This window comes from Hippocampus guttulatus, chromosome 11 (assembly GCF_054856545.1).
Source record: "Hippocampus guttulatus isolate MCC_2025c chromosome 11, RoL_Hgut_1.0, whole genome shotgun sequence".
Classification (NCBI taxonomy): Eukaryota; Metazoa; Chordata; class Actinopteri; order Syngnathiformes; family Syngnathidae; genus Hippocampus; species Hippocampus guttulatus.
The window spans coordinates 13,866,032-13,889,114 of NC_141271.1; the positions used below are offsets into that span (position 1 = coordinate 13,866,032).

Consider the following 23,083-nt stretch of genomic DNA (forward strand, 5'->3'; position numbering starts at 1 on the left):
TGATAGGTTTTATTTGCTTTTGAGGGCGGCATAAAGTGATGAGGTGGGCCAGATCTGGCCCCCGGGCCATGGGTTTGACACCTATGCTTCAATGTCTCTCAGTCAGGACTAATGAAGACATTTCAAGGCAGCGGCATATGTTGTATAAAATGCCAGGAAAAGGGAGGGGGGGGGGTGGTATGGTAAAACCGTACAATATGATTCTCATATGTATGGATTTCTTGGGGGGGGGGGTCGGGGAGACTCACTTTCATAACATGATGGCTTCTTAAGATGTTTTCTTTTGTCCTAAGAGATGAATTAAACCTTTATCCTCAATGCCTGAACTGTTCTCCTTCACATTTCTTACTCTCACTGAAAAAAAAGCACGATGGGCACCGTCTTTGAATTACAATAAATAAAAAGAAACATGTCGCTCATAAATATGAAACACTACCATATTTGAACATGAATATCATTTTTTTTTAAAACTGTGGAAGAATTGGGTACTGCTCCTGTCCTCACTGACCCTGCTTCAAAATTACTCGATAGCAACAAGCAATAGCATCTTCCGACATGAGACACCAGGGACAATTAAACCTATTTCCAGCCTTAATTACCATTTTAATTAGCACGGTTGTGAGGAAGAAATAATCCGCTCGTATACGGTTAAACGTACAAAAGTGTTGATCTCACCGGCGCTTTAATCCCACCCATCTCCAGAGGCTGTTGTAACATGCTGTTTAATGACTATAGCCGAAGAGGGGGAGGGGGGCGGCGAGGCGAAACAATAACAGGAGGCATTCTAGGTTAGGGCCCACACCCAAAAAGCTGGATTCACACTTTCTTCGCAAACCGCACTCAAAATAATCAAGAGTAAACTCTTTCTTTGAAGGGACTATTAAAGCCTCACCGGAAAAGAAAAATACAATAGTTGAGAAGAAAATATTCAGTTGTGAGACAACAATAATAAAGACGTATGGATAAAGTCAGACTGTAATTTTGGAGTTAAAAAAGTACTTTGAAGAATAGTCATACTATTCTGAGGGGGGTGAGGGGGATATATAAGTAAAACATGCCAGATCGGGTGTGGATGGTCAGAATGAAGCAAGAATCAAGTGAAATCTAAACAAAAACAAGTCATAAAAGCAAGGATGAAAAAACACAAATGTAAAACAGATTAATGAGAACAATGTCTTCCAGTTGTAATTTTGCAAGAATAAATCGTGATTCTAAGAGGGAAAAAAAAGTAATTGGATATGAACAAACACATAAATTGTCATATTTTCTTATAAGGCTGAAGAACACTAAGTCCTATTTTTTAAAGGAACCTAGTGACAATACTTAGCCTATAAAACCCGAATATTTCGAGGAAATGTTTTTTTTGCATGAGGACAGAATTTTAATACTATGACTCCTGCCAAAATACATGGAATAAAAAAGGCATAATGCTGCAATTTTACAAGAAAATTCATACATTCATGAGGGAGAAAAGTCGTAATTCGGCGTGTGTGTGTTGCGGAATTTTTATATCCCCTCAGTACAACTCCTATTTTGTCATCATATTAATTTTCTATTCATTTTTCGAATTGAACATTGGAAAACAGCATTCCATAATATCTTGATAAATGAGCTATCAGGATTCAAGGAAAAGTATATGTTTGTGAGAGACTAAATCATAGGACAAAAAACAGATGCAGGCCTCTTTTCTTAAATAATAGCAATATTTATTCCATGTGTCTAAAAAGAATCAATACAATCTAAAGCAAAGACGTAAGTTTAAATTATCATCTCTTAGTCGCATCACAATAATATGCAAAATGTGAAATATTTACAGTGGGGAGGGGTAGGGGTGTGGGGGGGGGGCTACAGCCAAGTAAGCTGGGGCCCCTCCCCCCAACAGTAACTTTTAGATGCTTTCATCAAGATACAACGTGACCCAAATGCAAAACACTGCTCAAACAACAAATGGGCTCGATTAGCAAATTTCAAATAAGAAGGAAAAAAAAAAAAACATGTACAAACTGCAACAAACAGAAACATCAACAACAGAATTTCTGAGGTTTAATAAACAAATACAGACAATATTTGTACATTTTGGTACACCTTGGTAAGTAAACTACTTTTCAATTGTGTAGATATTGCATATGCCATTTGTACCTAAGTACCGAGAATGAATTAGGTCAAGTACGAATTTCTTGTCGAATTTGCAGTTACAGCATTAGCAAAATTGTGGCATTGTCGTTCACAATACTATACCAACAGAGTTATGAATTAAATTATTTGAAAACACAACCAAAAAAACCAAAACAAGAGGAAAACAGATCAAAGCCAAACCAGAACTGGTTAGCACATAACTTAATTAGTGCTTTTTGTTGTTTCACGCCAACACAAACTATGTACAGTAAAAACAGCATAAGTTATTTAACTTAAAAGTTGTTTTGCCGTCATAACGTCACACTATTTACAGTCTTTTAAGTACCAGTGGATCCAGATCGACAGCAATGTTGCTTGTCCCGGCGTGTGTCGTTTTGCCGTTGTCGTAGCGTCGACTTTGTTGTGGCTTTTCACTGTTGTGGTGGTTTCATCGGGGCTGCGCGTTCTCAACCTTGGAACGCAGCATGTACTACATTCAACGCGTCTTGTGTTACAATCTAGACAAGTTTGTAAGTGCAAGACCATGCTTTCTCTCCGCCAGCGCCCCCCCCCCCCCCAAACAAAATGGCAGCACGAGGCCTGGCGGCACAACTGACCACGTTGGCTCGGCGCCGCCATGAGGCAATAGGTGAGTATGTGACTGTGAGTTTGTGTGTATTGTCCAGTTAAGACCAGGGATGGGCATTTGACCACTTTTCATTGATCGACTGTGGGAGATAAAAATCAACAATCAATTCATCGATTTCTTGTTAAACCGCTACTCTATGAAAAGGTGGGGGGGGGGTCAAGTGGTGATTATGAGAGCGCAATGCAAATGTCATCAGAATGAAATATCATTTTGCCAGAATAAAGTTGTTAGCGAATAGCTGATAATTGGTTCCGAAAAATAATACATTAAAAAGCCAAATTATGGAAATGTTATATCAATATTTTTTTAAAGCCGTCATTTTACATTAACTTTTTTTTTTGCATTTTGTATGCCCTATTATTGGAGGAAAAAAATAAAAAAAGACAGAATACAAAGAAAATTGTATTATTAAAAATTCAAAAAAATGAATATAATCTTTAAAAAAACAAAACAAAGCTATAGTTTTACAAAAAATAAAGTTGTTCTGTTGGGCATATCATGATAGACAATATTCCCCCCAAAAAACTATGAATATGAAAGCCTTAATAAAAAATACATTTATGAGAAAGTCTAAATTTTTTTAAAGAGAGAAAAAGTGAAATTATTCAATATTTAAAATTGTAACGTCAGCAAAAAAATGTCTATTTAGTAAAAAAAAAGATTTTGCGTCAATGATGTCATAATATTAAGACAAGAAAATACGTATTTACGGGCAAAAAACCCCCCCCCATCTGATGGACTTTTTTTTTGTGTGTGAACTGCAGTCCTTCCGAAATTTTCATTTTTTGCCTTCATTTCTAGCGAGATGGCAAAACCTCTCTGTGGGTGTTCTGAACTCCTATTTCCGCCGCAGATTCTTAATGAACACAACAATGTTGCCGAGGGGAATGAGACGTCGGGCTTAGCTGACGCCGTCTTCAGACCGCAAACGAACGCAGATTGAATCAACAGCGTCTCTGCTGGCCGCAGCTAAATAGCGCACTCGAATTTGACTCGATTGTTTCAAAAAAAACTTTGGAGCAACGATTATTTCCTCACAATCGTCCAAATCCTATCACCATGCCCATCCCTAGTTAAGACAAAGAACTTCAAACATTCCATGATGTCATGAGTTCCTGCAGGCGGCTTTGGGCGGGTGTGCAGGGGATTACAGGTGAACAGGTCCATAAGTGTTTGGAGGTGCTGAGACTTTGGCTCAGACAGGCCACGGGGTGTACCTGGGTCATGCTGCGGTGTTTGAGCGTGACATCATCGCTTCTTCAAATAAAAAAAATAACAAAGCGAGGATAGAAAATCTCTCCCTCCTGCAACCCACCCGCCGGGCGAATAAATATACTGTAAGAAATATTTCATACATCATCTTGTCGTAAATGTACCGTGGAAATCTCAGAGTGGCTCATTCTTTGCGGATCGGTTCAGTTGTGAAGGGTCATTAGGTCCAGACGAAACAGCCCATAGGGGGCGAGAGTAAGGCTTTGGATTGGCGATTCCTTTAAAAAAAAAAAAAAAAAGTTGTAAAAAATAAATATTTTTATATATGTTCATATCCACTATTGGGGGGGGGGGGTTAAACAACCAGTTTTTTTGTTTGTTTTGTTGAGGTAGGTTTTTGAAGCTAACTTTTTTGTTTTTAATATGTACCGAAATGCCACTTTTATTATTCATGGGAATTCACACATTTGGAAAATGTTTTACCAAATGAATACTTCCGTGTTAAATAAATAAATATTTTGTATGCATTCGGGGGTTTTTTGTTTGTTTTTTGCATGTGAGCTCCAGGTTTGGTGTCTTCTCAGGTCAGGCAACCCGTTCAAACTCTAGTCTTAAGGGTAACCAAAATAATCTATATTCGACATAATAGAATAACTCGTGTAGTCATTTTGCAGATAAATAAAAATAGTTACCAAGAGTTAATAGTTGGTACGAGAGTTTTTTGGGGTTTTTTTTGTTATCTAGTCCAGCAGCTTCAATAAGAATGGATGGCATCTCATCGTTTTGGTGCCGAAGGAAGATTTGGGGTGAAAGGTCAAGTGTCCGTATTGCCGTGGCGACTGCTGCCTCCGTGACCTCTCGGAGATGGCGGCGGGGAGGGGTCAAAGGACGTGGACGGTAGCCCACGCTCCAGCTGTTGCCGAGGCGACGTCATCACACGCAGGCGGCGAACCAACCAACAACCAGGAGAGGAAAGTGGGGGGTGGGGGGTGGTGACTGAGCCAGTGGCCTTCATTCTGAAAGAGAGAAGGAAAAAAGACGTTATGTGGAATGATGACAATAACGTCTGCATCTTGCGAAAGTAAAGTGAACACAATCAATCGTATTGGGGGTTTTTTTTTTCAGGAGAAAAAGTCCAAATCTTTTTTTATACAAAGGAAGAAACACATTGATTTTTATTTAATTTAACATAAATTCATATTCAGCATGACGTCCATGGTGAAAGGACACCAGTGGATCAGAGACGTGTCCTATGTGTTGTGTTGTGTTATTTTTGTTATTTTGACTTCAAAATGGCGCCGCGAGAGTGGCTGCCTTTCCAGCAGCTCCTATATTTTGTTGTTCTACTTCTTCCTTTCATAACTTTGCTGCTGTGAATTGGGAATTTCTCCATTGCGAGACTAATAAAGGTTTTCTTATCTTATCTTATCTTATATTTATTGACAGTTACTGAAAAGAATGATAGTCTTCCGGAGATAATTCACATTTTTTCAAGAAAATGTGTTTAATTTCACAAGAATAAACTCAGATTTTTTCAAAGAATCGAGCTGTAGCATTTTAATTTAAAAAAAAAAGTTGGACTTAAATTGTATTTTTCCAAAGGAAAGTGACATTTATAGAGAAAATTGAATTTATTTTTTTAAATCTCACATGACTTACAAGAAAAAGAACCCCCCCTCTTAAATAATAATATTTTTAATGGGGAAATGACTAATTATGAGAAAAGTAAAAATTACTAGAATAAAGGTACAAGGGTAAAGTCTGGGTTTCTTGACCGTTAACGGCCGTGTTCTTCCAAGAATGAGAAAAAAAAAGACTTTAGGCCACTGTAAACTTCTGTTTAAATACTGACAGTTTTTCCTCAATCTATGGATTATCAAATAATTGTTTTGTTTTTTTTAATGAAATTTTCTAGCGCGAGCCTAAAGAAGCCAACAATAACGATCCTGATGGAGTCCGAATCATTTGACAGCCGCGTGCGGTCAATCTCGCTGAACAGGAACGCAAGCACGAAAACATAGCAAGAGTGTCCTGGTGGCTGGTCCACCCAAATGACAGACCACCAAAGCAGGCCGTCTGCTGTTCAAGTTCTCCCGATTCCGAGACAGTGTGCCATCAACTAAAATTTCATCTCCAAGCCTATTCCACACTACTCCAAAAAGTCCAAAAATGTGTGTGTGTGTGTGTGTTCAAATGGATTGCCCCACTTTGTTACCAAGTAAGGAATAAGTGCTCTTCAAAGTGTGTGTGTTCCTCAGTCAGTGGCTTTAAAGCAGCGTGGCAGTCAACAGTCACATACACAAACACCAGGTATTGCGGACTGAATACGCACTCCAAATAAACATGCAAATGTCACACTCCGACACACACGCACACACACACAACCGTGACCTATTCTTCTTATTTATTCTCATTCATGCAGTCGCCACAGTGTCGCTTTCCGTCCCAGTGGAAAACACTGCTGAACTCTGACCCCCACGCACTTGTTTGTGAGCTTTCATTTGCATGCAGCTATCAAACGGCGGCGGAAGTGTCGGCCGACAGCGCACACAGACACACAGGCACGCACACACTAGCGCAAATACACACGGCCCGGCCGGCCGCATTTTTGTCCCCCGCTTGCCGTCTTCCTCCCCCCCCCCCCCCACCCCCAACCCCACAACCACCCGGAGGCGAACAAGAGCTGTTTTCACAAAGCTGGATGTGATCGTTCATTCTCTAAAACAAACCTTTCATTCAGGCCAAGCTGACCGCCCCCCTTCCCCACAACACTCCTACTATAAACACACACACTTTGTTCTCCTGTTTTTGACTCCTAACCTACAAAAAAAGAAAAAAAAATCTGAGATTCATGTACATTTTTTTTTTTCAATGGATGACTCATTTTGAGGAAAATAGAGATTCAATTTGACTCCCCAAATGGTGCCTCCTGATTGTTTGGGTTCATTAGAGGACAAAAAAAAGGGAGAGAGAGAGAAGCAAGAAGAAAGCGTTTGGGGAGAGGTGGAAAAACCACAGTAACAGAATCAACCTGACTGAGAGGACCGGGAATGCGGTGAGGTCATGGGACCGGCGGCCGACAACAATCTTTGTGTGTATTTGTGTGTGTGCGTGTACTGGTCCAGACAGTAGCCTGGCGAGGTAAAACACTAGGGTGAGAATGACCGAGATGTGCCGGGAAAATGAATCAGCGGGAATGTCGATTAATAAGACGCTCTGCGGAGGAGACGGCTACATGAATGTCACGTCTCGGCGCACCAGACAACAGTGGTGTGTGTGTGTGTGAAAAGGGGGTGTTACTGAAAGAATGGGCTCCAGGTCGATCAAGGAATGAACCCGATGGCTACTAAACCCCCGTCCTGTTTTTAAGGGGGAGGTGGTGAGTGTTACATAAACACACCTCCTCAGTCTTTTACCCCATTTCGGGCCCTCCCACAACCACTACGACCGCCCACCCTCACAGACTGTTCATTATTTATTTAGCTCCCTAGGCTAAACTTAGCCAAGCTCCATTCAGGGCTCGGACACTGGAGCGTGTTTTGAGCGGCCGGGTCTCTTTCGACGTAAACACGTCCCACTGTGGCCTCCTCCTCTTACCGTATCTCGTATATATAGCAGTTACAGGGAGAATGCAAGTTGATGCGAGGTCTATGTTCAGCATAAAATGGTCATTGGAAGGGACGGAATAGAAATAGAAGAAGCCATTACGGGGAGAAATAAGACAGCTAACCGCTTAAAAAGGTGGGGAGAAAAAAAAAAGTTTACACATTAACGACAGTGGTCAGAAGGATGAATCGCCGCCTTGGGTGGTCCGAAGTAAACATGGATAATGACCCTAAACATATGAATCAAGTGTGTTGGAGCAGGATACAGGCCCTTGAGGCCCGGAATTGCCCATCCCTGCTTTACACGATCACCGACTTTAAAAAATTCTCACTGAAGAATGGAAAACCCCCAAATTATTCAAAAAGACTGGAAGAAAATTATTTTAAAAAACAAAAAACCCGACTGTATATGCTAAGAAACCTTGAATTATTTAACAGTGCTGTAAAGTCTTATTTTGCAGATCTGATCAATTACATCATTGATTTATCAGCAAATTATAACCTCACCACTGATCGAATTTGCATAAAATAACGAGAGCTGCTCCAGCAGATCACATCTTGGAAAGTGTAGTAAAAACATCAAATCAAGCCCTGATCACGCAGAGAATCCAAGCGTAATATGCCTGCCAGGCCAGTAGGTGACACTATCACTTCCTCATGCGGTCATTTCTTGTACTTTAAGTTGGAAATAGGAGACCATCTGTTGTGACACCAGCCAGGAAGTTTTGTTACAAAGTATTCAAAATTGTTTGTAAAATGCGACACTATAAAACAAATACGATCATGGTTTTGTCATAAATATTCAGCTCCAAGATGTCACATCAACAACCCTTTTCGTGAAAAAGAGCAAAAGTGACGTGAGGTCTTCTCCCGGAGAGATGAACAGGCTGGGATATGTTGTGTTTACATTCCAGCCTCCCGTCGGCTGGCTCCTCCCTGATCTATCGCAGAGCTTCACTACACAAACACCGACTGCCTCGCGACCTGTGACCTCCCACGCCTCGGGCCTGTCCGACACACAACACAAAAACAAGCCCTGCTCGCTCACCTCAACCTTTGCTCGTGACGTAAACACGACCTTCGATCACAGGATACACATGCGGGACGATCTGTGACAATATTTTGAAATGGATGGAACGTTCCATTATTATTTCCAATGACGTCATCACATTGCCTAATTGAAACACGCATGCACATTTTAGCATTATTCCAAAAGCATCACAACTGGCTTCCATATGCATGCAAAATACACAAACTGAAGCAAATAAACGTTGGCCACTCTTAGTAAGCAGTAAATTTGTAGCGCCTCTGCTGATCGCAGCAAAGTAATGCAACTTTATTTTTTCTTTCTTAAACACGGTTGCAGGTCAACCATATTGCGTTTTTTCTACCAATTACTAATGGATTGATCCAAGTAATTGGATAAAAATGTGTTTTCATTATCAAAACACAATAACACCCATCCTCACACTTTACAATAATAACTGTGACTTTTAATGTGTGTCGCTTTAAATGGTGGGGCCTGGCCTGGTGAGTGACGTGGGTGTCAGTAAACATGCAACAGCTTCTGTGTCTTTCCTCGACCGTTTGTGGAGGCCATACGATGCGCTCTTACTAGTGTCGGTAGATTATATTAAATTATCTAACATCATCTTGTTATTTGCGTAGGTGATTGGAGACGTGTCGTGGTAACATGGCGCTTAATCTACCTTGTGAAGTGTAAACTATTCAAGCTACAATACTTGAGCCCTATTTGAATTGGGGTTAAATGCTTCCAGAGGCAATGAATGAGTTTAAAAGTATAATATTGGAAGGGGGAAAAAAAATGATTCATTTCTTTCCCCTTTAGTCCATCAAAGAAATGGACTCACATGTTGATGACTAATAAACACACACAGGTCTTTGTTTCAGCATAAAATGGTCATTGGAAGGGACTGAGCGGCTGAGACACGCTCGCATCACACAGCGGCTCGAGACGAAGCAAGCCGCTCAACAATGTTTAATCCCGGAGTGAACGTAAGCCTTCTTACCTCCAAGCTAAATTGGGGATAGGTTGACTTTGTTTTTATCTGCGGCTGGAACATCCTGCCCTAGTGTACTCTCTCAAGAGTTATGTATCACACTCACTGTGACTGCGCAGACCTGGAGGGGAGGGGTGTACGGGACAGGTGAGGGCAAGAAACAAAGTGTTCCTTCCCTCTGTTATGTGTCATCAAAGAGTCACGTTTGGCTGCCCTCGAAAAAGTGCACTTTGTACTTCTCTTAACTTTTGTCATTAAAATGCATCCGAGTGGGGAGATTATCAGTGAGGGATCCGATGAAATAAAAAAAATAAGCCGGAGCGTTCTGTTCTTGGTTTTCTTTTTTTTTGGAGGCTCGTGGTGACAAGAGCAACCTTTAATCAAGCATGATTAGCTTTAGTTGCTAAACGGGTCATTAGGAAGATCCCCGTGGCCTCTGGTGCGAGAAAGCCAAAGAAGGCCACGGAGGTACGGAAACGCAACAGAAAGTACACACCTATGCCAAATAAAGCGTGTGTGTGTCAACCGAGAAGGGGGGCTGTGGGGTGGGGGGTTGGGGGTAGGCGTAGGTTGCATCACATGATTGCTGCAAAACAGAAAGCGATGCCTGGAGAGAAGAGGCGGAGAATCGGATGGGGGGGGGGGGAGGATGTGAGAAAAAAATGGGGGGCGGGGGTTTTGTTGTAAGGCTTCTTGAACACACCCTCGCACACCCTCCACAACCCTCCTCCCACTACCACCTTCTCCCTGTTGTTGTGGCAGATGGTGGCCGGTCATTAGCGTATTGTCACTCTCCTCCGAAAAGAGCCAGATAACCAGTGAGTGCTGCTTGGCGGGGCAGGTGCAAATACTCCTGACTGAACCCCCCCACCCACACACACACTCCACCCACCCCTCCACACGACACACACACATTCGCAGCCCTCTCTCGACCATCTGCTGGCGGCTGCGCATATGCAGACAGGAAGACGCACAACGTGGAACGGTTGTGTGCGTTGGGCTGCTAAATTCGGCAAGGCATGGAGGGAGTGAGTCAGATTCTCCCCTAAACGCAACCATGCCAGACGGCTGTTACAACAGAGGGTGGGGGGGGCAAAGAGATGAAAGGTTGGACTCAGAAGAAGTATGGTCAAAGTAATCCACGCGCTTCCACGGTGCGGCTTGTTGCATTTCGCCGCCGTTTAAAGGTCACCGAACTGACATTGTGGCGGGGTCGGGAGGCGTGGCCCTTGAAGGCGAAACAGTGGAGCCGCTGCTGCAAACAACTAACCAATAAAAGTGATCCACTGCATACACAAACGAGAAAGTCCATATATAGAGACATAGAATGCACCCCCCACCCCCTTCGTTCTCATATTCATTCACATGTGGGTTGAATTTTAGAACAGCAACTGCCCCCCCACCCTCCCTCACTTGAACCCCACACTCCTTCCCCTACTCCACAGGGTGACTGCAAATGCCAAATGAGGACACAGGATTTGAGTTCCTAGTGTTTCAGACTGCAGCACTGAAGGGAATGTCAACTATGGGCTCAGTCGGTGATAACAAGAAAATGCGGCAAAGCTTGCGGAAGGCGACGCCTCATCTCTCCTTTGATCGTGCATGTTTATTCATTTGGAAGGCGTCGCCGTAGAAGAAACGGGAGTCGTGGAAGTAAGCGGCGCGTGATCTTGAAGGGCACATTTACATGACAATGACCAAGTAAAACTTGTTTTTTTTTCGTTAAGATCTGGAAAAGTTGATGGTACAGATGTCATAATCGGAAAAAGATTGCCTAGCAGATGCATGCCAAACCGGTGGGTGGTGATTCCCAATTAGTTTCTGTCAACTAAAATGTATATTTTTTAAAAATTACAACAATAAAAACTTATTTTTAAAAAAACAACTATTGTTACTTTTCCAATCGGTCAAACCAAGGGACTGTCTGTTCCTCATCATAAAGATGAGTTCAAAATGCAACAAATATCTTTCTTTATCAACTTCCTTCAAGTTATCAAAAAACGTAGCTCACACGTGGGGGGTGGGGAGGGGACAACTAGAATCAAACATTTTCAGGAAAAAAAACCTACAATGGCTTCTATTTCTTGGCTTCATTCATAAGCCGCCAGCAAACTTTCAAGGTCAAATCACAAATGTTCATACAACCAGTAACAGCCAGAGCATGTTTGTGCAGTTGTTCCCGGTAATTAAAAAAAAAAAAAAATCCCCATCCCCCTTCAGTTCATCAGCCTGCCAGGTTAGAAAAACAAGTGAGCATTCACCTCTCCCAGCAACCTTTGCACACTGCCCCGCATTCCAGGCCTGAAACCCGGTACCTGACAATTGATAAACAACTGACTCACTTGTTTTCCCGGGGAACCCAATGACTTGCACAGTGCCGCGAGAAGCGTCAGAGCTGGCACACAGACCAAAAGAGAGACGAGCGAATCGGGGCCCGAAACAAATTCAGGAGAGGATTGGCTTGCGATTTTTCTGACAGATGTTACAAATCGGATTCAAAGTCACAATTCTCCTCAAATCAAGCCTGGCCGCAAAATACTCACTATGTTGAGTGACATTCACAAACATGGCAGAACATGACGTCAAAACATGAGAAGCGATGACTCTCATCACGCACTGATTCGAGAGGTGCATTCGAGGCTGTGTGAGGTCGACAGCGCTTTAGAAAGTTGAACACGATTCAATAAAGCGAAATCGACTGCTTGCCGTCATACCCGTTTAAATATGCAATTCGGTGTATGCATGCATTTTTCTAACCAAAAATGGTCTACATGTTGTACTCATTTACATGTTCTTTGTACATGCAAATGATTTTTTTTCTTTTTCCATATGTTTTTTAGAGACTCTCGTGCTTCAAAAACAAAAGACCAAGGACTTCGTGATCTGCCCTGAAATTCATATCACGATAATTCAAATTCTGCATTTTCATGTGAACATGTACGTTTCTTCTTTTATGGAACTAAATCATTGAGGGAAACAATCGTTTGGCAATGGTTAAAGGACACTTTGATTCTGCCCTTTCATCTCAAACTGCTTCAAACAACAAAGCGTGTGACGGAAAAGTGGTTAGGACTGCACGACTGTCCGTGTTTTATGTTATGTGTTGTGTTTATTATTTTACTTTATGTTAACGGTTTTGTTAAGCGCTTTGTTGCAGCTGCCGCTGTTGTGAAAGCGCTATATAAATCAGCATGTATTGTATTGTAAAGCTAAATCGATGAAAAATATTGATTTGGAGACCTATTAGTGCGAAGATGACAAAATTCAGTACTCTGAGGTGCAAAATAATACAAATAAATGACTGTCAGAGATTTTCCCTCGGACAGTTGACAAAGCCCCGAGCACAGGAACAGATCGACTTTCACTGAGGTGAATCAAGCATGTCACAAGATGAAACTTTAAAACATGACAACATTGTATTTTTCTATTCTAACAATGACAAACACAGCTGATACCATAAACATGTGATGTACTTTTAACTTGACATCAGCCACAACCGATTCATTTCCGGTTATCGAGCGTGTGCTAACTATGTAGCCGTTGTTTTACTGTTTGGTGCTTTCTACCGTCTTTATTACCGATTTGTTTTACTGTTTATTGTATGTGTTTAATTTGCTCCATGTACAGCACTTTGGATGCAGCGATGGCTGTTTGAAAGTGCTCTATAAATACAGTTGAGTTGAGTTGTCTTATTTTACTCCGATAATTATTCACTGTAATGCTTTGCTGCTCAAAGCTGGTTGCTCCCCACTCTCCTACGCCTCGTTTGCCTTTAATGATAGTGATACCTGTTCAAATTTTAGCTTATTCTAACTAACATTGTATACAACTAAATTGTGTCAAAGGTTGCCCACTCGGCATCCATTGCAGCATGGTCATCCTGGAAGGGGGATTCTCCCATTTGCAGCCCCTTCTCAAGGTTTCTCATTCCCCCCCCCCCCCCCCCCCCCAGAAGTTGTTTTCTTTGTTTTGTTTTTTAAAGTTTTACCTTGCCCTCCTGCAGGTTAAGGTCAGGGGATGTCGTCAACAACAAAACTGAACTCCAACGATCACAAAAATGCGTCGTCTTTGATCACCATTATGATCCAGCCACGATAAATCATCCCGCCCTACCAGCAAAGAGCCAAGTTCTGTTGTGAAAGCACAAACAGCAATTCACAAGACTTCACAACCATTCTGCCCCGGAGTGTCTTTTCAGGTAACAGTGACTTCTGAAATGCCGCTGTTTGGTCACCTATCCGTGTAAATAATCCCTGTCTTGAAGAGTTGCATGAAAAGCCAGTGATGCAACAGCACGCAGAAGGAGGTGAAAGGTGATATTTTGATGGCAAGTGTTCATTCCCGGAAAGACAACCCATCAACAGTGTAGTATTCGGCCGTATAAACACATTAGAACCAAACGGAAGACGAATCAACCTGCTTTACAGCGAGGTATTAAAACACAGTTTCTTTGCTGGTGTTACTACTTTAATTCAGCCGGTGTAGTAAACACATGCGTCACTCGTACACTAGATGGTCGAACGCAACGTCTCCTGAGCTCAAACGACAGCAAGTATGGGAATATAGAAACCATGAATGATCATTTTAATGGCGTCAGGAATAGTGAGGGGCATTCTAGATTTGAGTTTTGTGTCGTAGCGTCGCAACCTGGTATCCATGAAGCCCAAAGCAGATGAAAGGCTGAGCAAACAGCTCTCCTTCACATCATGCTCCTGTGAAATTCCTCGTTGTGTCATGGGTGTGACGAGAGGGCGACAGGGGGGGTGACTAATCCAATCTAAACATCGCCGCCTGCACCTCACGGCGATATTTGGAACAACTCCCCTCGGTCGCCGTGACACACAAAACTGCACAAAGTGAGGCCTGCGCGTGACCAAAGTTGATAGGATACGCTGGTCTAACGTGGTTTCCACCCTCGTTTTGTTACTTTTCAACGTAGGTTGCTATGTTGTTGAGCAACAAGCCGAAAACTATGCAACATTCTTCTTGATTAGGCGCCCCCCAAAAATACATTCTGATTACCAGCTTTGAGCTTACAGTCAGTGCGCTGAATCCGGTAACTACAAGCCCGGCTGCAGGCAGAAACGCTGCGCTCTCACAATTTTTCCTAAACTTGGGAATGAAAATGAGCCTCCGCGCTGCCTAGCAACCAGGAGTCAGTCTGCAGAGTACACAGAAGCACTGCGCCGGATCCTGCTCCAGTAATGATACTACTCCCTTCATGAATGAAAGCTTCCTGAATGAATGCGTGTGTACATCATGCCACTCACCTTTCACAGCAGCGGCAGTCGTCTCCTTGAATCCAAGGCTGGCATAGGGGCTGGAGTTGAAGCCATTCATACCACCCTTGCATCCACAGGCGGTCTTGAATCTCAGCAGTCCATCGCAGCCCCCTAACCGGCATCCACCGAGAGCCCCCTCCATCAAGTTCAAGGCAATGTAGTTGAGTCCGTTCTGATAGCCGGCGGACGTCTCCCTGCACATCGGGGTGCTGCTGCTATAGTCCTCATCGGGTCCCTCCGAGCCCCGCGCGCCATGCGACACGTTCTCCACCGAAGCCGAGCTGTGGCGTTTGGTGTCGTGGGCGAAGGATGGGCACACGGGCGTGACAGTAGTGGTAGAAGAGAAGGTCTCGGAGCTGTGTCGCCGGCGTCCCTGAGGGTCTGCACGAATGACTTTCGCCCCCCTATGAGGATCTGCAAGGGGCACATTCAGCGACGGTCCCCCAAGAAGAAAAGAATCCACTGGCGCCGCCGGTACTCCGTCCACGACAAGGCTGCTGTCAAGACTCAGTCTATGGACGCAGGCGCTGGGGCTGGTAGGCAGGGGGGCATCGTCGGTGGCACAGAGTGGACAAAAGGTCATCTCGGTGTAGTCATCCTTGACCGCCGCTGGCTGACACGCCAGACTCGCATGATGCTGGAGAGGATATTCGTCCACCACCCCTCTCACCTCTGCCTGTCCCTCTACGCCTTTGCTCTCCTCCTCTTGGTGCAAACATCCCCCAGGGGGAGAAACCACACTCTTCGGCGAGGCAAGGTCCACATTAACATAGTCCGAGAGCGGTGAAGAGACCTCGTCTGGGCATTTTGAGCCTTCAGCGGATGCCGTCGCGTCACTGGAAGCGCCGCTGAAAGCGCCGCTGAAGTCGATGTTAATATACTCCCCCGGGCTGCGCGGCTCAGAGGGGAGCGGGTGTTCACTCATACATGGTAAGGTTCTGAGAGAATCTAGAGCCAGGCGGGTGGGTCGACATGCCCTACTCCTGTGGGCCAGACCAGCGTCACTCCGAGCCCCCCTGAGAGGAGCGGGGGTAGATGAAGTCGCGCCCGGTGTCACAGAGTCTCCCAAAGACACAGGACAGTAGTTCGACTCCTCTTCGATACGCTGCCTCTGTAAACACATCACCACATATTGGTCTGTGTCGGTGGACCCGCTGCGCTGCGACTGGCCCTTAAGCGAATGCGGCAGGGTGCTATGAGAATAAGGCTGTCTGTGTTGTTTCTCTCCTCCGGAAGAACTCAGGGTATGGTCTCCAGGAGACATGTTCAGGTACTCTCCATTGGTGAGCTTTCCATCGGTGCTCTCCATTGACATTTTGATTCCGCACCACATGCGCATGTAGCCGTTGTCCTCAAGGGAAGTACTGCCCGGGGACTCCGCGTGCGGGGCCAGCCCCGCCGCAGAGGAGGGGTGCGATCGGGGGTTGATGATCTGTTTCGGAGCAGAGACACACATGGGGCTCATAGGCATGTAGGGGTCGTTCTTAGCTCCTGACGTATGGGGTGCCACGCCTGGCATCATAGGCATGTAACCGCTGTCGCCCTGGAGACAGTTCGATCCCAGCCGGACCTCCCTTTGCTCATCTTGAAAGGTTCCTTTCGGAGAGGCTGTGAGACATCTGCGAGAAGACTGGCTTCCACTGGTGTAAGTGGCCCTCATTAACGTGTACTCGTCGAGGGAGGCCGAAGACACCTGAGGGAGACACCTCTGCTGGCGGGGGGTGGTCAGAGAGTATGTGCGCTTTCGATAAGCCTTGTCCAACTCTGGGAACCACCGATAGCCGTTCTGGTTCTGTTGTTCCATCACCATATAGCCATCGAGCCTGCTGCCGTCGCGGGACGGGGGGGTATCTGCTCTGAGCGACTCCGGGGTGTTGCTGCCGTACGTGAGAGGCAGCCGGAGGTCGCGGGCATCCGCGGGGCTCGTGCCGTACTCCTCGCACGATATGAAACCGGCGTCACTCGGGGAGCCCGAAAAGGAGGCACTACAGCTGGAGGGACGAGGAGCGCCGCTATCTGGGCATGAGGACAGGCTCGCGAGACTCGGGGCGGCCATCGGCGGGGAATGAGACAGAGGCATAGACATGGACTTACTGTGTTGCAGGGAGGAGGATTCGAACGTCCGACAGGGGCGTGCCGTCATGGTGTGAGACCTGCTCAGGAGGCTGCGGTGGACCCCCGGGCTGAGGGGGCTCCCATTCACCGACATAGGGCGTGCCATGGTGCCGTCTCCCTCGCTGGCCGTGCGTATCCGACAGGAGGAGAATTTACCCACAGGTGAGTTTGTAGCCATGCTGTCGGTGCGTGACCTCCGGAGAAGGCCGGTCTGGCTGGGGGGAAGGTGGTTCAGGTGCCGCCTAGTGGGCACAGAGATGGGGTTGGTGCCCGATGATTGGCTTTTGCTGCGGGGGCGGAATTCAGAGAGCTCCTTCATTGCTTTCATCGCTTCCAGGATGGTTTCGTGGATGTTCTGCGCCACGACAGAATCGTCGGCTTGCATCCAAAGCTCGCCGGGTCCGGTGGCCGCGGAACGACCCACCTCAATGAAGAAGAAGCTGTCAGAGTGGCCGCACCTCCGGATGTTCATCAGCTGCAAAATGACCGAGGCCACCTCCGTGTTGAGTTTCACAAAACTGATAGTCCGACTGGATAAGCAGAGTCTGTAGACGCCGGTTAAATTCCTGCTCTGCCCCAAGCCTTTGGACTTCATATTGACCTGCCATACTTCCTTGTAGGCGGCGCTGACCGGCGTGATCACGCCGTAGCTCGCCTCGTCGAAGCCCACCAGCGAGGACGCGGAGTTGGACGCCGACCCGTCGAACACTCTCCCCTCCGCGATTAAATCCGTCAGCACCCGGTACCACCCCTCCTGCTCGCCCTCGCTGTCAGCGGCCACGGCAAAGTACTCGTCCTTGGTGTACAGCGCGATGAGATATTTGTGTTTGGCGTCCGCTCGCTTGCTGACGTTCAGGCAGCAGTCCAGCGGGATGACCCGCTTGGCGGTAGACTTGTTCCTCCATTTCTTCTCGCTCTCGTAATACTCCAGCCGGGCAGGGCAGCCCTCGCCGGGCTCCCTGAGCACGAAGAATCGCTTGTGTCCGTGTTTGTGCTTCCTCAGGTAGCCGCACTTCTTCACGCCGGCGGCCGGTAGTGGAGGTCCGGCGTCGCTCGGCGGACTCGCCATTCTACTCTTCCAAAAAAAAAACACTTACGAGGAGGAAGAAGAAACTGGAGAACAGACGACGCTCGAGTTCTTTTTTTGGTTGTTGTTGTTGCTCTTTTTACGCTTCAGTCGTCCTCTTGCTTCCCCTACGGATGAGCGATAAATAACACATGTCGGCTGCTGCTTCTGCTAGTGCTGGTGGCCGGACTGGGGAGGGGGAAACATGTGACCATTTACACACTCAAAGGAGGCGGAGGAGGAGGGAAACGGGAGGGGGTGGGGCGGCGAGGGGGGTGGGGGGGCTTACGCACACGGCCAGTGGGCGGTGCCCGCTCAGCTCATTGGGCCCATTGGTGGATTGAGCGTGAATGCAAAGAGACGAGGAAAGCCTCCTACTACCGTCACTCTGCCCCCTTCTGACCTGTTTGAGCCTAGTCAGGGATCCGTTTATTTATTTATAGCAGAGCGAGCATTTTGGCTCCTTCGATACAGCCTCCATTTTGCGTCATTAGAGCACTTTATTCACCTGAAATCAGCATCGCGCTTTTACTTTTAAAAGCAGCCCTCTCAGTCCGTCTGTCTATCTGGCGAAATAGCCACCACCCTTTCAATCAATCAGTCTAGCAATCAATCTTTCGATCATCTAATATTTTGCGTGTCACGGCTAAAAAAAGGCAAACTGAAATGCTTGGCACAGCTCTTGGTATCATACACTGTACAATAATAAACAATACCTCAGTCAAACTGTAGCTTTATTCTCTTTGTAAAGGCAGATTTTAATGGATTATGCAACTGTTCCCAATTTTTCACAATGCAAATTTCAGTTTGTCCGTGGAGCGGAGGCATATTCCAAATATGGTTGTGTGTCGGGAGAAAAAAAAAAGATGATGTCAGGAATATCCATGCGTCAGAGGCTGGCAGTGTGCGTACAGAGCAAGTGCCGCAGCCAGTTGGGTACCACGACGTGCTTGGGATGAGGATGAAGATGGAGTGATAATGTTCAACTTACTGGAGGAAAGAGACGTCACATGAGAGATAAATTTGAACAAGTGACTGCTTTCGTGACGTTATTTCGTTTCAGCTGTTGCAGAAACAACCTTCAAAACGCAGCCCAGCCCCCATGAACGTACCCACACATCCCTCCCCATTTATATTCCAATTTTTCTTCAGACTCCACTTTGCTGGCTCAGCACCAAACGATGCCTTTCGTTTCCCTTTCAGAGGCAAGGTCGATTATCATGCCCGGTGCAGGTCAATTATGCCACCAAGAAGCAATTATTTGACTTTGACGCCACCACAAGAAAGCAAACCATAGAGTGCTCTGAGCAGATGCAATATTAGGAACACTAGAACAATGAAATGAGCGTTATCTATAGTTTCTGCAGTTAGGTCAGGAATTATTTGCATATTGACAGTTTTGTATGTTTTGCTGTCACATTCCACAATTTTTTGGGGGGGCTGTCAAGACGTGATTGAAGCGCAGGCTTTTAGCTTTAAGTGAAAATATGACTTTTGCCGATTAGGAATTGCTGCCATTTTATGCATAGTATTCAGGAGGTGGGAGGGGTAGTATTTGAAGTGACTTCATTGTTATATATAATCTAACCCATTCAAATATCCACATTCTATAGTACTTGTCCTCATTGCAGTGTCTTGAAAAAGTATTTCTACACTTTAATCCTTTTCACATTTTGTGAGCTTACAATCACAAAATTCTACATATTTTATTGCGTTTTGCGTGTGTGTGTGTGTGATAGACCAACACAAGGTAGCGCAAAGTTGTGAAATAATAAATAATTCTGGCCTTTCTGGAAGAGTGACAAGAAGAAGGGCACTGCTGGCGGAAAGGCATTAAAAAGTCTTCTTTGTCATAGGTGGACACCACAAATACAATACAATACAATACATGCTGATTTATATAGTGCTTTCACAACAGCAGCAGCTGTAACAAAGCGCTTAACAAAACAGTTAACACAAAGTAAAATAATAAACACAACACATAACATAAAACACGGACAGTTGTGCAGTCCTAACCACTTTTCCCTCATACGCTTTGTTGTTTAAAGCAGTTTGAGATCAAAGAGGAGAGATTCAAAGCGTCCTTTCACCAGTGGATGACACATATGTGGAAGAAAGTACAGTACTTTGGTCTGATAAGACCAAAGTTGATTTTTTATTTTTTTTGCGTCACTGTTGATGATGTATTGCGTTTCTTCAGCAAGGATAAGGGAAGCTGGTCAGAGCTGATGAGAAGATGGATGGAGCTCGATCCATGCCAACCCTGAAATAAAACCTGTTGGAGGCTGTTCAAGACTTGATATTGTCATTTTCCAGCAGGACAATGGCACTGCACAATGCACACCACATACTGTCCGTATGAGGGTGAATTAGGAAATATCCCATTTAACGATGGGGGCACCAGGCGGAGCACAGCTTGAACTTTGATCGCAAAATTTTCCAAACACATCCCAGTATTCTGCAATGCATTAGATCTCCTTAAACTTAGACCGTGCAGGCATTCCTAATAAAGCATCCGGTGAATTAATGTAGTTCTCATTCGGGGTCTTTCATGCATAGGGGGCACATCTTGTGTTTTGCACACTTGCCTCTGCAACATTTGAAACCGTGTTCGTCTCAGCCTAAGTGCTCCGAAGCCATATTTGATATAAATAGATGTGCTCAGATATCTCCCCATAGCATTAGCGTGGTTCCCTCCCCACTCTAAGTTCATTTTGGGTCAACGCTAGGAGCGTGTGGCCATTTGCTCTCGCATAAACAACGGGTACTTAAACACTTGGTTAGGTTATTTAACGAGGATCGAACAAGACATTGAGACCCTTTCATGTTGTTAAGGTCAAGAAAATATTGAAAATAAAATTCCTTCCTCTCACCAGGGATACAATGATTGAAATGAGTACGTCCCAAGCTGTCAGAATCACCTTCTATGATGCCGTGACCCAATGTTTGCGAGACGGGCGCAAAACGATCTGGAGGCGGGTGACTTGAGTTCAAAGCAGGGGCAATGACAATATCTTTTCTGCATAATCTATGAACCATAAGAAATGCAAATGAGGGCTCCATAAAGTAGCAATAAGGGTGGGACTGAGGGAATCAACAAAACTCAATATGAACGCCCTTTCTTAGGTAACAACATGAATATTTGTCATTCTTCCAATTTACACAGCACGGTGCATACAATTACAAGTGAATTAAATGGATGGATGAATCTGATTTACACACTTTTAAATTGGACCTCTGGTCTTCAGAGTATGAAGCCATTAGGGGTTTTATAGGTTTAGTCATTTCGGGAAAAGATTAGAAGCTGTCTAACATGACAGCAAGGCATCAAGAACCATCATCAATTTCCTATCTATGGAGGAACTTCCATGCAGCCATTCATCCATTTTCCAAATCCGCTCATGCGGGTTGCGGGTGTGCTGGAGCCTATCCCAGCCGTCTTAAGGCAGTAGGCGGGGGACACCCTGGGGAAACCGGAGTAGCTGGAGAAAACGCACGCAGGCATGGAGAGAACTTGCAAACTCCATACAGGAAGGTCGGCGCCCTGAAATGAACCCTGCACCTCTCCACTCTGACTACCGTGCTAACCAGTCGACCACTGGGCCGCTAGGTCAAATAATAATTTTGAATAAAATAAAATTACATTGAAATCTTGAATTTTAAAAAAAACCGCAGTGTTGTTACATTGAAATAAAAATATAATATACATTATTTATATTGATTTAAAGGGAGGGTTTTGCTGGTTGGATTAATGATGTTCTTTATTCATTACATCCATCCATCCATTTTCTGATCCGCTTGTCCTCAAAAGGGTCAAAAGGGCCTATCCCAGCCATCTTCGGACCGTAGGCGGGGGACACCCTGAACTGGTTGTCAGCCGATCGCAGGGTGCACACAGACGAACAACCATCTCCGCTCACACTCACACCAAGGGACAATATAGAGTGTTTAATCAGACTGCCTGCCATGCATGTTTTTGGAATGTGGGAGGAAACAGGAGTAGCCGGAGAAAACCCAAGTAGGCAACGCAGATCGGAACATGGATGGATGACACACACACACACACACACACACACACACACACACACACACACACACACACACACACACACACACACACACACACACACGCACACGCACACACACACACATATGTGTATATATCTATCTATCTATCTATATATAGATAGATAGATAGATAGATAGATAGATAGATAGATAGATAGATAGATAGATAGATACACACATATTTTTATTCTTTTTTAAAGTCAAGACTTTGGTTGAACGTAAATGAAAATGTTATTGGCGGTTGATTTAGGTTTTATTGGTTCAAAGATGATGTTTTGTTTGGTTGAGTTTGAATGTTGTGATCTTGTACAATTTAATTCAATGTTTACGCATTCATTTATTTGGGACTGCGGGCACGCACACAAGTAATGCGAGGCACGTATTATTGTAGACAGGCAATAAGGCAGCGACCTTCTGATCCAAGCGTCTGTGACCTCTAACCTGACAGGCCAGATGCTTTGTTTGCGCACAGGGGTTGGTTGTACAAATCCATCTGGCAAAATAGATTCAATGTTTTCATGAAACTTTCATGGAAGGAGATCAGGCGATTATTCTATCCGTCACATCCGCCCATTCAAGATGTGTTCACACTGCGGACCAAAGCGGAAAATGCTAAATGGTGTGAGGTGATTTCAACACCTGTATTTTGCATTCTTTGATCTTGAATCGGTTAGTAGTTCATCCGAATCAGTTGTCGATGTTCCCCTTGGTGTCTTAAAAAATCCAAAGTGAACCAAAAGGCCATGTGAGGTCCCTCGCTTCTCTTATTGGTCATCACTCCAAATGAGACAATGTACTTTACTTATACTGCTAGCATTGCATTCAACTATGTTATTCATTTTCTCACTGGGGCTGACCTCGTAGCCCGTATTGACATGAGCCAGACAAGATTTGGTTGCGAGTGACCTACTTCTTCTTGTTTGATGCACACCTACTGTATGTTTGGGTGA

General features: G+C 44.9%; 1 protein-coding gene across 1 annotated transcript; it reads right to left on the reverse strand.

The window, feature by feature from the left end:
* Window positions 1-1,684: 1,684 nt before the first annotated feature.
* Window positions 1,685-18,068, reverse strand: irs2b (insulin receptor substrate 2b). The gene is made up of 2 exons (XM_086123986.1): window positions 14,873-18,068; window positions 1,685-4,992 (listed from the first exon to the last, which is right to left on the reverse strand). The coding sequence occupies exons 1-2, from the start codon at window positions 18,066-18,068 to the stop codon at window positions 4,988-4,990; spliced, it is 3,201 nt and encodes a 1,066-aa protein (XP_085980112.1). The 3' UTR covers window positions 1,685-4,987.
* Between the last annotated feature and the right edge of the window lie 5,015 nt (window positions 18,069-23,083).